Genomic DNA, 13593 nt, shown 5'->3' on the forward strand with positions numbered 1-13593 from the left:
TAGCATACTGAAGAGACACATTGGGTGTAAGGGGAGGGTGAAATGTGGTGTATATAAATACTTCCAGATGAGTGTTGACTAGTTAATGGAGAGTAAAGGAAGAAGTATATAGATAAAGAAGCAAAGGAATGTATGACAGGTTTGTTTTGATTTTTCCTGACACTAGATAAATATCACAGAAATAAGGGTATGAAGAGAATTAATGACAAGCTGATTGGGAAGTAGAAACCATCATTAGAAATGAAAATAGTTTTAAGAAAGGAAGTTAGAATGAGGAAATATATTTTTCCTACCAATCTAAATCTTTAATAATGTAATCTCATAAACCTTGGGTAAGTCTTAATTAAGCATGAATGAAAGACATTACTTAATATTCATTCCAAAGATACTCAAGGTAATAATAGTCAGTTGTAAATTTCTGGGTTGATTATTTAATACCAAAGATTACAACTGGATAATTTGTATAAATCAAGATGAATCATTTCTATAAATGAACATATGTTAGGTTTGAAGTAAAACAATATTTGGAGTGTCAAGTGATACTCCATATATAAGATTAAAAGCAAGGAGGGGGCAAGATGGTGGAAGAGTAGGGTCCCCAAGTCACCTGTCCCCACCAAATTACCTAGATTAAAAGCTATAATTGTTTTGCTTTAAAACTAATTATGAAATGCTCTGACACTTTTGTAGTTAATTCTTTGTAAAGCTATTTTGCATTATTTCTTCTACAAGTTTTAACGTTATGATTTGTATACTTAGGTCTTTAATTGACTTGATTTTTTTTAATGATGTGAAGTAGGGGTCCAGTTAGAATTTTTTTTTTTTCTTGAGGGAAATCAACTGTCATATCACTATATTGTTGATACTCCAGTCTTTACTCAGTGATCTACAGTGCCAATTTTTATTTATATATAGCTTGGTTTCTCGATCCCCAATTCATTTTTTTTTCTAGTCTATTTGTTTGTGCTTGAACTAATGCAGCTTTATTTTTATTTTGTTACTGAAGCTTTATAATAAATCTTGATGTCTGATAGGGAAAGTCCCTATACTTTGTTCTTATTCAGGAATGTTTTTAGTTATTCTTGGCCCTTTTGTACATACATTTTGGAATAAGATGTCAAGTTCTAAAGAAATTATTTTTGGAATTTTGTTTAGGATTGTGTTGCATTTTTAGATTAGGAAAAATGAGATCTTTACTGTATATAAGTTTCTATCTATGCAGATATACATCTCAATTTCTTTTAGGTATTTTATATATTTTAATAACTCATAGGCTCTACATACATTAAATACAAGATTACAAAATGGTTAGGTGGTTTTTTTTCAGATTTACACATCTTATGGTACTGATCATTGCTAAATTTGTTAGCTTCAAAAATTATAGGGACACCTGGGTGGCTCAGTGGTTGAGCATGTCCTCCTTTGGCTCCGGGTGTGATCCTGGGGTCCTGCATCTGGTTCCCTGCCTATGTCTCTGCCTCTCTGTGTCTCTCATGAATAAATAAATAAATCTTTAAAAAATTATAAAAATAATTGTGTTTTGGAAAAAATCCAAACCATGTAGAAGTGATTAAATTTAAAACAAAATGTAGTGTAAGTTATTACCTCTACAGCAGATTGGCCACTAGAATTTTCTGTGATGATGGGAATGTTGTGTATCTGTGCTGTCCAATATAACAGATAGTCACATTTAGCTTTGAACATTTGAGATATGGTTAGTGCAACTGATTAATTGAATTTTAGAATTTTATTTAATTTTAAATAATTACATTTATTTTTATTTTATTTTAAAAAGTTTATTATTATTATTATTATTATTTTTTTTTTTTAGTAATCTCTACATCCAACATGGGGCTTGAACCCACAACCCCACAATCAAGTCATACCCTGTTCTGGCTGAGCTAGCCCCTAGTTAATTAAATAGTCATATATGATTAGTTGTTACTAATATTAGTGCAGCTTAGGTTTTATTACAAAATTGTATCATTTTCTTCACAGATACACATTTTTTTGTTAGATTTATTCTAGGTATTTTAAAAATAAAGTCTATTGTGAGTGGAATATTTTTTCAATAACATTTTTTAGATTATTGCTGGTATTTGGAAACGTTACTGAATTTTGAATTTTTTTTTTTTTAACTTGGTTACCTTGTTACCTTCATTAAAAGAAAGATGGTCTTTGGGCTATTCTGAATTCTAGGTTCTTAGATTTTGGGATGAACTGGCATTTGATTCTGAATTTTTAGATTATTTCACATACTAAGTGATTAGTCTTGAGTTGCTCTGAAGCTTCTCAAATAAGATCTAAACTATGGAAATTGAATGAACACAGACTCATTTATGGGGCCTTTATTTTGCTCCATAGATCATTAGATGATACTCGTTGTGGATTCTCTGATGTTCAGACTCGACTTTGGATATTGAGAAAATGGTATTTCTAAGGCTTACCTAAACACGAATACATTTTTAATAGTTCATTTCAACTAAATACAAATGTTCTGGAGCATGTGCTTTGTGGTCAGCACAGGCCAAGTATTGGGAGTACAGAGTTTCTTGCCTTTAAGCAGCTAGTAAGTCTGAAAGACAATTGTAGAAAGAAATCACCTCATTAATGTGACATTATAGGTAGAGATTTAAGAGTGTGCTTTGGAGCTACTTGCAGCTGTGTGACCTTGATTATGTTTCTTAATCTGTGGAAGATCGCTTTTCTTGTAAAAAACAAGGAATATTAAAATAGGATGTTATAATGTGAGGATTGAATGAGATAATTTATGTGTTTCCCAAATACTAGCTAATGTTATTGTTGGCTACTAAGGAGCTTGGAATGTCTCTCTTGTCTTTTTTATGGGCAGTGGAGAGCACTTAAGGAGTTTAAGCAGGGGAATGACTGGTCGGATTTACGTTTAAAATTATATAAAGCATGTGTCTACAGTAGATGGGTAGATTTGAGGAGATAAATTAGAGGAGGCTGTAGTGGTAGAGTTGTTGATGGATGGCAACCTGATCATTGTAGTTAGGAAATGATGGTTTGGAGAAAGTTCAATAATACTTCAGTGTTATAAAGGTAAATTTAATGATCGATTAATGAAGAGAGCAAAGGAGACGAGGATGACATTCCAACTTTGGTTTTGGTGACTGAATAGATGATGGTATTTGCAATTGAGTTAGGGAGTATGGGAGGAAGACATGTTAGAGTGGAGAGATTGAGTTCAGTTTTGTTCATGCATGCAATAAATATGTGATATCCAGGTAGACCCATTTGGGAAGATAGTTTGATTTATGTTTCTGGTGGGTAGAGGATTCATGGCTGGGAGTTGTGTAATGAATAAGCATTATATTTAATTTTACTTTGATACGATGCGTTCAATAAATGTTAGCTGTTACTGTCATTGTCATCATCATATCCTCATTAAAATAGATGGTATTTAGAGCAATCAATAGGCGCACCTGGCTGGCTCAGTCACAAGAGTGTACAGCCCTTAATCTCTTGGGGTTATGAGTTTGAGCTCCATGTTGGATGTAACATACATAGATACATACACATACATATATACACAAACTAATGGCTCACTGATACACATCCAAAGGGTCTCCTGACTAAGGTTTTACTAGACAGTAGTAAATGGCTCCTCAGGGTCCTAGAAACCTTGCTCCCAAATTCCTTAGAGACTTGCACTATCTGTAACTCTCTCCCAACTTAAAAATATATAGTCAGTCACTCCTCCCAATCCCAGTGCAGCTTTTTCTGTCTACTGGTCCTAGACTTCTCAAGAATTCTTTCTTGACTATGTGCTCCTGAGCCCCAACTTTTCACATCATGGCCCAGTAGCCAAGCAGGGACATGTTACAAGCCAAATTTTAAAATTTCCTTTAATGAAAATATGTAGCTAGTCATTTTGAATACTTATCAATGGTTTTTAAAAATAAAAACATAAAAATTTAATAATAAAGAGTGTAGTTCTATTTAAGTGTAAATCTAGTTTGTCTTTTCTTCAGCCTTCTGTAATTGAGTTATAATCCTTATTTAGTTTACTAATGAGAATTTAAAATATTAGTTTCATAAACCTTGTAACTTTTTGCTATTATTTTCATTCTAACCCTGTGGTTTACTCTTTAATCGGTTTCTTTGTAAGCTTCTTAAATTTCAGCCTTAGTCTGAAACATTGTTGTGGTGATTAGCATTTTTGGCCTCCCTTTCTTTCCTTTCTAATATGGTTTGATGAGTTTATTCTTTAATTGCTAGGGCTAATTTAACATGTTATTTAAAATTTTGCCACACCTACACTGTCTGTGCCAATTCTATAAAACTTTGCATGCCACCATTAGTATTCTTTGGAGCATGTGGTAATATTTATAGATTTCTTGGAATCTTGTTTAATTCTTAGAGGGCAATCTCAGTTGCAGGTATTTATGGAATATTTTATTGTTGTGGTATGTAGCTAGTTGTAGCTTGGCATTAACTATTTGTGTGACACTGGGTTAGCCATTTCATTTATGACTGGACTGTTTTTGGATTTCACAGTATCTTCAAGGACCTTTCTAGGTTTGAAATTTTATGTTATGCTAATCTTCAGGGAAAGCACATTTGAATAAATACTCTGTTTCAGTCTCAAGGCCCAACCTTTATTACTGTTAGTTGCATATTGCTGCTATTCTAGCATAGCTTAATAGTTATATATCATATATTGATACATTTTACTTATGTGTTCTGATATTTAATTATAAACCTAAATAACCATACCATTTTCCATTACCCTTGATGGAAATGCCATTATTGGATTTTATTCTTTTTTTGCTTCAAATGTGTCTTCCTTTAACAGCTCAGACAGACAGGGATGAAAGAAATTATTCCTCCTTCCCCTCTCCTGCTTCTTCCCCCCCTCCCTTATTTCTCTCCTTTCCCTCTTCCTTTTTTCCTCTTTCTTTCTATCCACTTGTCACCTGTTGCTGTCCATATTTATACAATAAAAATACTTAAATTTATTTAAAAAATTCTCCACAAGGAAAGTTTTTTTTTTTCTTTTAAAGATTTATTTATTTATTCAAGAGAGACACAGACAGAGAGAGAGGCAGAGACACAAGCAGAGGGAGAAGCAGGCTCCTTGCAGGGAGCCCAATGTGAGACTTGAGCCCAGATCCTCGGATTACGATCTGAGCTGAAGGCAGGTGCCCAACCACTGAGCCACCCAGGCATCCCATACACAAGAAAAGTTTTGAACTAATCTTTGGAGGCTTAAATGTTCATTGCTTGAAAAATTAAAGTGAAACCTCATCCAGATGAATATTATGACCACATTCTAAAGTGGTATATATGTATTTGTTTTTAATACATTTTTTCTAATTTCAAAAGTAATTTGCTTATTATTTACATTTTGAAAACATGAAGAAGAGAATAAAAATAATTTGTAATGCTGTATAATATTTTGAAGTTATGTTTCCAATTCTTTGGAGGAGTATATTGCCATTTTTCTTTTTTTTAAACTTAATCTTGAACCATTTCCCCATTGTGCTGTAATCTACTGATTATAAATGTGCTTTCTGTAGTATTTGCTTACAATTTTACTTTTCCATAAATAATGCTTGTACACAACACTGACATACTTGTGCACAACACTGATGTTTTCTTTTTTTTTTTTTTTAAGGTATTAAGCCTTTTTTAAAATTTTTATTTATTTATGATAGGCACACAGTGAGAGAGAGAGAGGCAGAGGGAGAAGCAGGCTCCATGCACCGGGAGCCCGACGCGGGACTCGATCCGGGATCTCCAGGATCGCGCCCTGGGCCAAAGGCAGGCGCTAAACCGCTGCGCCACCCAGGGATCCCAACACTGATGTTTTCTTAATGGAAATTTGTAGCTATGCATTTGTTTCACAATGTGAACACTTTAAACTTCCCTCCATATTTGAGCTAATTGAATCAGTCATTTTACAGAGGTGAAAGCATTTCAAGAAAAAGGGGAGAAGTATTTATTATATGTTCACTGCTGACACTTGAACACTTCATGTATTATCTTATTTGATACACATAGCAACCCGGTGACATAGGTAGTTTTATCCTTACAGAAATTAAGTGGCTTGCCTACTTCAAAAAACTAATTACTAGCAGAATTAGGACAGTAACACAGGTCTCAGAGGTGTTCTGTGGGGGCTAGAGGCAAATAAAGAAGGTGCTTCCCTGTATTCTTTCCAGCTTCCTTATCTTCTGTTGATTGGAATAAGTGCTTGTCTTTATCCTCTGGTAAATTCAGGCAGAAGAAAGGTTGAGAACTGCCACTATACCATTTTGCAATGTCTGGCTTTTTAGAGGCCATGTTTATGTTTGAATTTAAGAAATAATAAAAAAGCAGAACATCTATCTCATGTTTAAGAAACAGAACCCAACTAAAAAATAGACTGTACTAATTTCCTAAAATGCAGTGTGCAAGAGTCAAGGAAGAGATAAGGAAGATAAAATTGATTTAAAAATATCCCCAGCAAAGTTGAAGGAAAGTTAAAGTTACAGAGATGTGATGAAAAGTTAACCTGGTGTGGAGCAGGGGGAAATCAGATGAGAGAAAGAAATGTTATGGGAAGAATGATCGCTTGAAGTTTGGGATTAGAGAACTAATTTGCTTGGAGAATGGTTCAAAGTGGGTCTTGCAAATTTATCCTTGAGGATCTGGAAACATACTCTGTGAATTAGAAAAGTAAAACTTTCCTTTTAGTGTTTTGATCAAAATCAGGCTATATCCCTTCCTTGCCTGCTTCTTGCCTATGTGGACTCTTTTTTTCCCCTGACTTCCTTCATCATTACCTTTAAAAGTCTCATCTTGAGACTTTTAGGATGTTTTAGGATATTTTGTTTTGATTTAATGGGAAAAGAACAGAGAAGAGAGGTGAAATGGGGAAGGAAGAGAAAGTTGGGGAACAGATAAAAGCTGTCTCTTTTTTGACTGTCTTAGGAAGGAGACTTGTTACTCTGTTTTGTTCGAACATTATACATTGTACTTCACTTTATTGTAACCTTCTCACATCACAAGCAATTATTTTTATTCTAATTCACTTACTGAATCTTGAGGTCCTTAAGTGCAGGAAATGTTTGTTCTCTATCACTAGCCAGCTGGAGAAGGAAAGTAAAGATTGATTGAGTTGCTATTGTATATGTACAAAACACTTTGCTATCTATCCAATCCACTGGTTTCAAACTTTTTAACTTTTTTTTTAAAAAAGATTTTATTTATTCATGAGAGACACACAGAGAGAGGTAAAGACATAGGTAGAGGGAGAAGTAGGCTTCTTGCAGGAAGCCTGATATGGGACTCCGTCCCAGGATTCTGGGATCAGGACCTGAGCCAAAGGCAGATGCTCAACCACTGAGCTTCCTAGGTGCCCCTAAACTTCTTAACTTTCATAAAAATGTTTTAATAAACTTCCTCACTCATTAGGTTAATATTTATGATTTTTTATTGTAATGTTAAATAAAACTGATAAACATTCTTTTAGTGAACTCTAAATACTATAGGGGTTTGATACCTACCATTGTCCATTTATTAAAAACATTTTTTTTTTTACCATTATCCACTTATAAAAATATACAAGCAGGCTCTTTTCTTAGCTTTTTAAAAAGATTTTATTGATTTATTCATGAGGGACACACACACACACACACACACACACACACACACGCAGAGGCAGAGACACAGGCAGAGGGAGAAGCAGGCTCCATGCAGGGAGTCCCATGTGGGACTTGATCCCGGGACTCCAGGATCATGCCCTGGGCTGAAGGTGGCGCTAAACCGCAGAGCCACAGGGGCTGCCCAAATTTTTATTTCTATTACACTTTTTGCCGCCAGATTTTATCCTGTGTAATGTGTTTTTGTGCGTGAATTATCTTTTTATGTAATATATTATGCATATATTATGAAGACAATATATTTTCATGTATTAAAGCCTTTCATACATATTAATCACCCTATCATAGATCTCCACAACAAATTATGCCTGTATATTGAATAAAAAATATTTCCTAGTCATTAAATTATATTTAACATATAGTTAGTAAAACAACATAAATGTAATAAAATTTTGTTAAATATTAAGCAAGGAAACATTTTATTGGAAATGCATCTTTTAATGAGGTGGATGAAACTAATTTATTTCATTTAGTTCAACCTTTCTTGGATAAATAATATTGCTGCAATAAGACAATGTTTAGCATTAATTTTATTTCCCTTTTTTCTTTTAGAGATGTGTAGAGGTTCAGGATAGGCCCCCCTCAGAATGTGACACTTTGGTATGTGGATTATTTTGAGCTGAAGGCGCTTGAGAACCTGTGGGTGCATGAGAAACTGTTGCCCCTCCCTTAAATGGGCAGAAGAATCTAAATTGGGGATCTTTCTCAGAATAAAGATTAACAGAGATAAATTATATCTGAGTGACACATTTATATAATAGGACAAATATCTAATTACTCACACATCTCTCTCTCTCTCTTTTAATTGAGAGAAAGAGAGCAAGGAGGGGCAGAGGGAGAAGGAGAGAGAGAATCCTAAGCAGGCTTCATGCTCAGCAAAGAGCCTGACTTGGGCTCCATCTCATGACACTGAGATCTTGACCTGAACCAATCAAGAGTCAGATTCTTAACTGAGCCACCAGGTGCTCCCAAACATCCCTTCTAATTGCCCTGTACATTCCTTTCCTTGAAATCCCAGACCCCTACCCTCTTTTCCTTATTTCAGAATGATAGGTGTACCTCATTTTGTTTGACTGTCTTTGGGATTTCCAAAACTATGTGGACTCCTCATACATACACCTATTAAATTTGATTTTCTTCTGTTAATCTGTCAATTTGGTTCTTAGACTAGCTAGAGGGACCTTGAGGGGGTTAGAGGTCTTGCTCCCTAAGAAGGGGATGAGGAACTTGCTCCTTATCAGGTGAAAATGCTGAAATATATGTTCACATAATTCATTGGATGGTAAATGAAGAAGAGTGTTGTTTCAGCGGCATCTTGAGCTTCTCTATTATCAAATGATCTATCATCAAAAATTACTTTTATTTGTCTATCAGCTGATTATTTGATTAGGTCCTTCAGTTTTTTTGGAAGCAAAGAATTAGAAACCACCTGACTTTCCAGTCATTAGAGTCATTAAAGACATGCAATTCTAGGAAATATACCAAAAAAGGCTTTGGTAAGACTTCCTAAATAGCTAGTAATTATATCTTTTAGTGCTTTACCTATTGGCATATGTTTACCTAAACATTTTAGGAGATGTTGGGGAAAGTTAAATATTGTTAATTTCAGAAGGATTTTTTTTTTTGATAAAATATTTTTATTGAATGCCTTAACCATGTTTTAGTCAAAACTATTCATCTAGTTAAAGGCTGTTATTTGCCTTGGAATCATTGGTAAAATTGTTCTTCATTGTCAAATCAGATTTACTTTCATGGTAGAAAAAAGTCTGGCTTCATTTTTCAGTTCAAATAAATGATTTGACTTGTTTTTCTGTAACATCCATGTTCTGATATTTAATCATTAATAGATAAATGGAAGATAAGGAACCTTGTTTTAAATTTGTTGCTTGGAGGAAATAGTTCACACTTTCTTATTTTTTTTTTAATTGGAAACTCTCTTAGCTTTGCTTCACAGGACTCTTCCTATGAAGAGTCTTCATTGGACTTCATAGGACTCTTCTTGACAAATAATGCATTCTTTGACAATGTACATGGGATGGAAAAGATAAACTTTTTAAAGAAAAGTGAAATCAGCTTGTGCCCCATTCCATGATATATCTGAAAATAGGACATCCTGTGACAGTTCTCCATTTATATTTTGTAGCTTCATTCTTTACAGAAATAATGTATAAAACAGTAATCTCTGCAGTTTATGGTATTTTACTTAAAGAGGCTTTGCAGGCAAAAATATTATGAACTATTTCTTGTTAAGGACTTCAGAGGTTTTTATACCCCAGCCACTGCAGTATGCTTCTTTTCAGGAGGGGTGAGAGATTTGCCATTCTTTTTATAGAGTAAAGGTACTTGTGAGGGAGAGGCAAGAAAGGGGAATCCACATGACGTTTCTGCTAGGGCCTCTGACCCAGTGTCAGGCAGCTTAGTTTTTAGGAAAGGGTTGAATACAAGTGAAAATTGAAAACCTGGGAATTGCCACTCATTGTTTATTTTTGTCTGTGTACTCCTCAGAAATCTGTTTACCTTTAGCACTACAAATATATGGTAACTTAGAAGATACTTGTTTTATCTAGAGCAACTTCTGTTTTATAGACAGGGAAAGTGAGACTTAAAGAAATGAAATAATGCCAGTGGTTATGAAGCTAATAAGTGGGTAAGTAAAGGAACTACATTATTTTTCCTCCTATGTTACACCACCTAGGACATAATGTGGTACATAGATTTTTACTATGTATTTAATGAGTGAATAACTGCATATTGTTTTGTTAACACTTAAATACTTACTGTAATATTTTCTTGGAATTTTGAACTTCTGGATGAGTATAACATTACAGATTATTCGCCTCAGAAGAATACTGAAGATACCTTGTGTTTTTGAACGTCAGATTGATCCTACTTCAGTTCTTGGGTGGTGTCTGTGATACTGACTAATAGAACAGCAAAGAACTTAGGCATTAGAGTTTAAGCAATTAAGACAGAGACCTGGGGCAGCCCGGGTGGCTCAGCGGTTTGGTGCAGTTTTCAGCCCAGGGCGTGATCCTGGAGACCTGGGATCGAGTCCCATGTTGGGCTCCCTGCATGGAGCCTGCTTCTCTCTCTGCCTGTATCTGCCTATCTCTCTCTCTGTGTCTCTCATGAATAAATAAATAAAATCTTAAAAAAAAAAACAACAACAGAGACCTGTAACAGTGTGGTAGTGCTTGTTTACAGGGGTTAAGTAACTGTATGTTGATAGCCATAGGGAGATGTCCATGAGGCAAATGTACTTGTGTGTTTATATGACCAGTATTTTTTTGTTTCTGTGTTACAGGTATTCTCTTAAACCAAATGACCAAATCTTGGCTGAAGACAAACACAAGGAATTGTAAGTACATTAAAGCCTAGGTGGTCTATAGTTCGCTCTTCTATCGAGATGTATAAACAATCTGATTTTTTTAATTATATAAAATAAAAAGATGCAATTAGCGCTATGATCTTACTTGTAGTAAGAGTAGGATAATTTACATTACATAAAGTTAACATGGGAAATAATTCTGCTTGTGTGCACGTTACAACATGTAGTATCGTAGTCCATCATCTAGACTAAGGGCATTTTGGGAAATATGTAATTTCATGATCTTTCCTCAGATAAAATATTAAGTTGTTAATTTTGGCTTTTACTCAATTGATTTCCCCACTCTCATGATTAAGATGGCAAAATATAATTTTATTCCTTTATGAAAAGTTAAGTGCCCAGTACTGATTGACATAAGGCAAAAACACTTTAAATATGAAGTTTGAAATATGAACAAAGTTTTGTTCCTTTAAAAATTTTAATGTTCTTAGGGTTCTTTCAGGTCAAAATAACTTGAACATAAGATTCTGGAATACCTCCATGGCTATTTTTCTACTCTGTTGTTGTATTTAAAAGATTGTTATTTCATAGGAACTTTGAGGTTTTTTATTTTAAAAAATGACAGGTTTGGGGGCAGCCCAGGTGGCTCAGCGGTTTAGTGCCGCCTTCAGCCCAGGGCATGATCCTGGAGACCCAGGATCGAGTCCCACGTCGGGCTCCCTGCATGGAGCCTGCTTCTCCCTCGCCCTCTGTCTCTGCCTCTCTCTCTCTGTCGCTCATGAATAAATAAATAAAATATTTAAAAAAAATGACAGGTTTGGGAATTTTAAAAATTCATCTTAATATTTTTAGTATTATGACATTGTCCAAAGAGGACAGCTAAAAAAGAATTTATATGCTTCTATTTTCTAGTTAGTCTTTTTTTTTTTTTTTTTCCCATTTTGGAGTAAGAAAGTTCTGATGACTTTAATTATTATGCAAACACCTGATGTCAAATAATACTGTAGAATTAAGAATTTGAGGAATCTGTGGCTGGTTATACACCTTCAAGTTGGACCACAATACTCGATAATACTTAAGGTTCTGGGGCCTGTGGGTGGCTCAGTGGTTGAGTCTCTGCCTTTGGCTCAGGTGGTGATCCCAGGGTCCTGGGATCGAGTCCCGCATCAGGCACCCTGCCAGGGAGTCTGCTTCTCCCTCTCTCTATGTCTCTGCCTCTCCCTGTGTCTCTCATGAATAAATTAATAAATGAATCTTAAAAAATAAAAAAAAATACTTAGGATTCTATCCAATTAATAAGTATATTGGTGGATTTTACGTGCTTCCTTGGGAATTTCCCTAATGTTTGACACTCCCTAGTGTTTAAAGATATGTTAACTTTGAATACAGGTCCCTTATGGTTTAGTTTAATGCAATCTTTAATTTGTTTACATCTATATGGAGAATAATTTTTTTTTGATAGTGTCCCTCAAGCGTATTATTTTTAGGCACAACATAGAGAATAATAGTCAATGATATTGTAATACCATTGTGTGGTGACAGAGGGTAGCTACACTTGTGGTGAGCATACAGTAACCTAAAGGTGTTATGTCACTGTGTTGTATAGCTGAAACTAATGTAACATTATATGTCAACTCTACTCAAATAAAAAGTGCACACACAAAATATTTTGTTCTCAGGTTGTATAGTTTTTTTTTTTTTAAGATTTAATTTATTTTTTTCATGAGAGACAGAGAGAGAGGAAGAGACCTAGGCAGAGGGAGAAGCAAGCTCCATGCAGGGAGCCCGATGGGGGACTCAATCCTGGACTTGAGATCACACCCTGAGCCAAAGGCAGATGCTCAACCGCTGAGACTCCTAGGCATCCCTGTATAATGATTTTTTAAAGTACTTTTAAAACTGCTTTTAAAAATCTTTTCAGAATTATTTCATCCTTCATATGAAGACATTGTAGTAAGTGTTAATCTTAACATGATAGGACCAATGTGTAGGGAGATGATTTCTTCAAGAGTTCTTACAGTCAATATATCCCATTATTATGCTAGCTTTTCAATATTTTCATATTTGTTCTATTCTCATTTGACTATAATCTCCCTTGATAGAGGGTTATCAAGTATACTGTCCTTAAATTTTATTCAATTTCTTTCTTTACTGCCAAGTATAATCAATGAGGTTGGTGATTGTCACTGTACCATTGGTTGGTTACTTGTTATTTATAGGTCTGATAACAGAGCTCTTTTGGTTTGGGAATTGAGTAGTCAAGCTAGAGACTCCTTTGGCCTTTCTAGACTATGACAAATATTAGAAATAACAGAAAACTGCTTTTAAAGAATATATTCATATTATTTAGTATGTAACTTATATAGTATGTTAATTCATTTAAAATTTTATTTACCGTCTATGATATAGTTCACCCCTAAGGGTAGACTTTTTTTTTTTACTTAGATTTTATTATGAAAAAATTTAAATATGCAGTATATATTCATCCATGTACTCAGCAGCTAGATTTTATCATTATCATCACCTGTCTATCAGTATATATTCACCCATGTACTCAGCAGTTAGATTTTATCATTATCATCACCTGTCTATCCA

At 34.5% G+C, this 13593-nt stretch overlaps 1 protein-coding gene across 9 annotated transcripts in view; it reads left to right on the forward strand.

Moving 5' to 3' along the window:
- Nucleotides 1–13593, forward strand: part of ADK (adenosine kinase) — a 494813-nt gene that overhangs the window by 52097 nt on the left and 429123 nt on the right. For all 9 annotated transcript variants that reach the window (XM_026005029.2, XM_072756311.1, XM_072756308.1 and 6 more), the window contains one exon: nt 10975–11028. In XM_026005029.2, coding sequence (XP_025860814.1) covers nt 10975–11028 — 54 coding nt within the window. The remainder of the gene's footprint in view (nt 1–10974; nt 11029–13593) is intronic.

This window comes from Vulpes vulpes, chromosome 4, assembly GCF_048418805.1.
Source record: "Vulpes vulpes isolate BD-2025 chromosome 4, VulVul3, whole genome shotgun sequence".
NCBI classification, from domain to species: Eukaryota; Metazoa; Chordata; class Mammalia; order Carnivora; family Canidae; genus Vulpes; species Vulpes vulpes.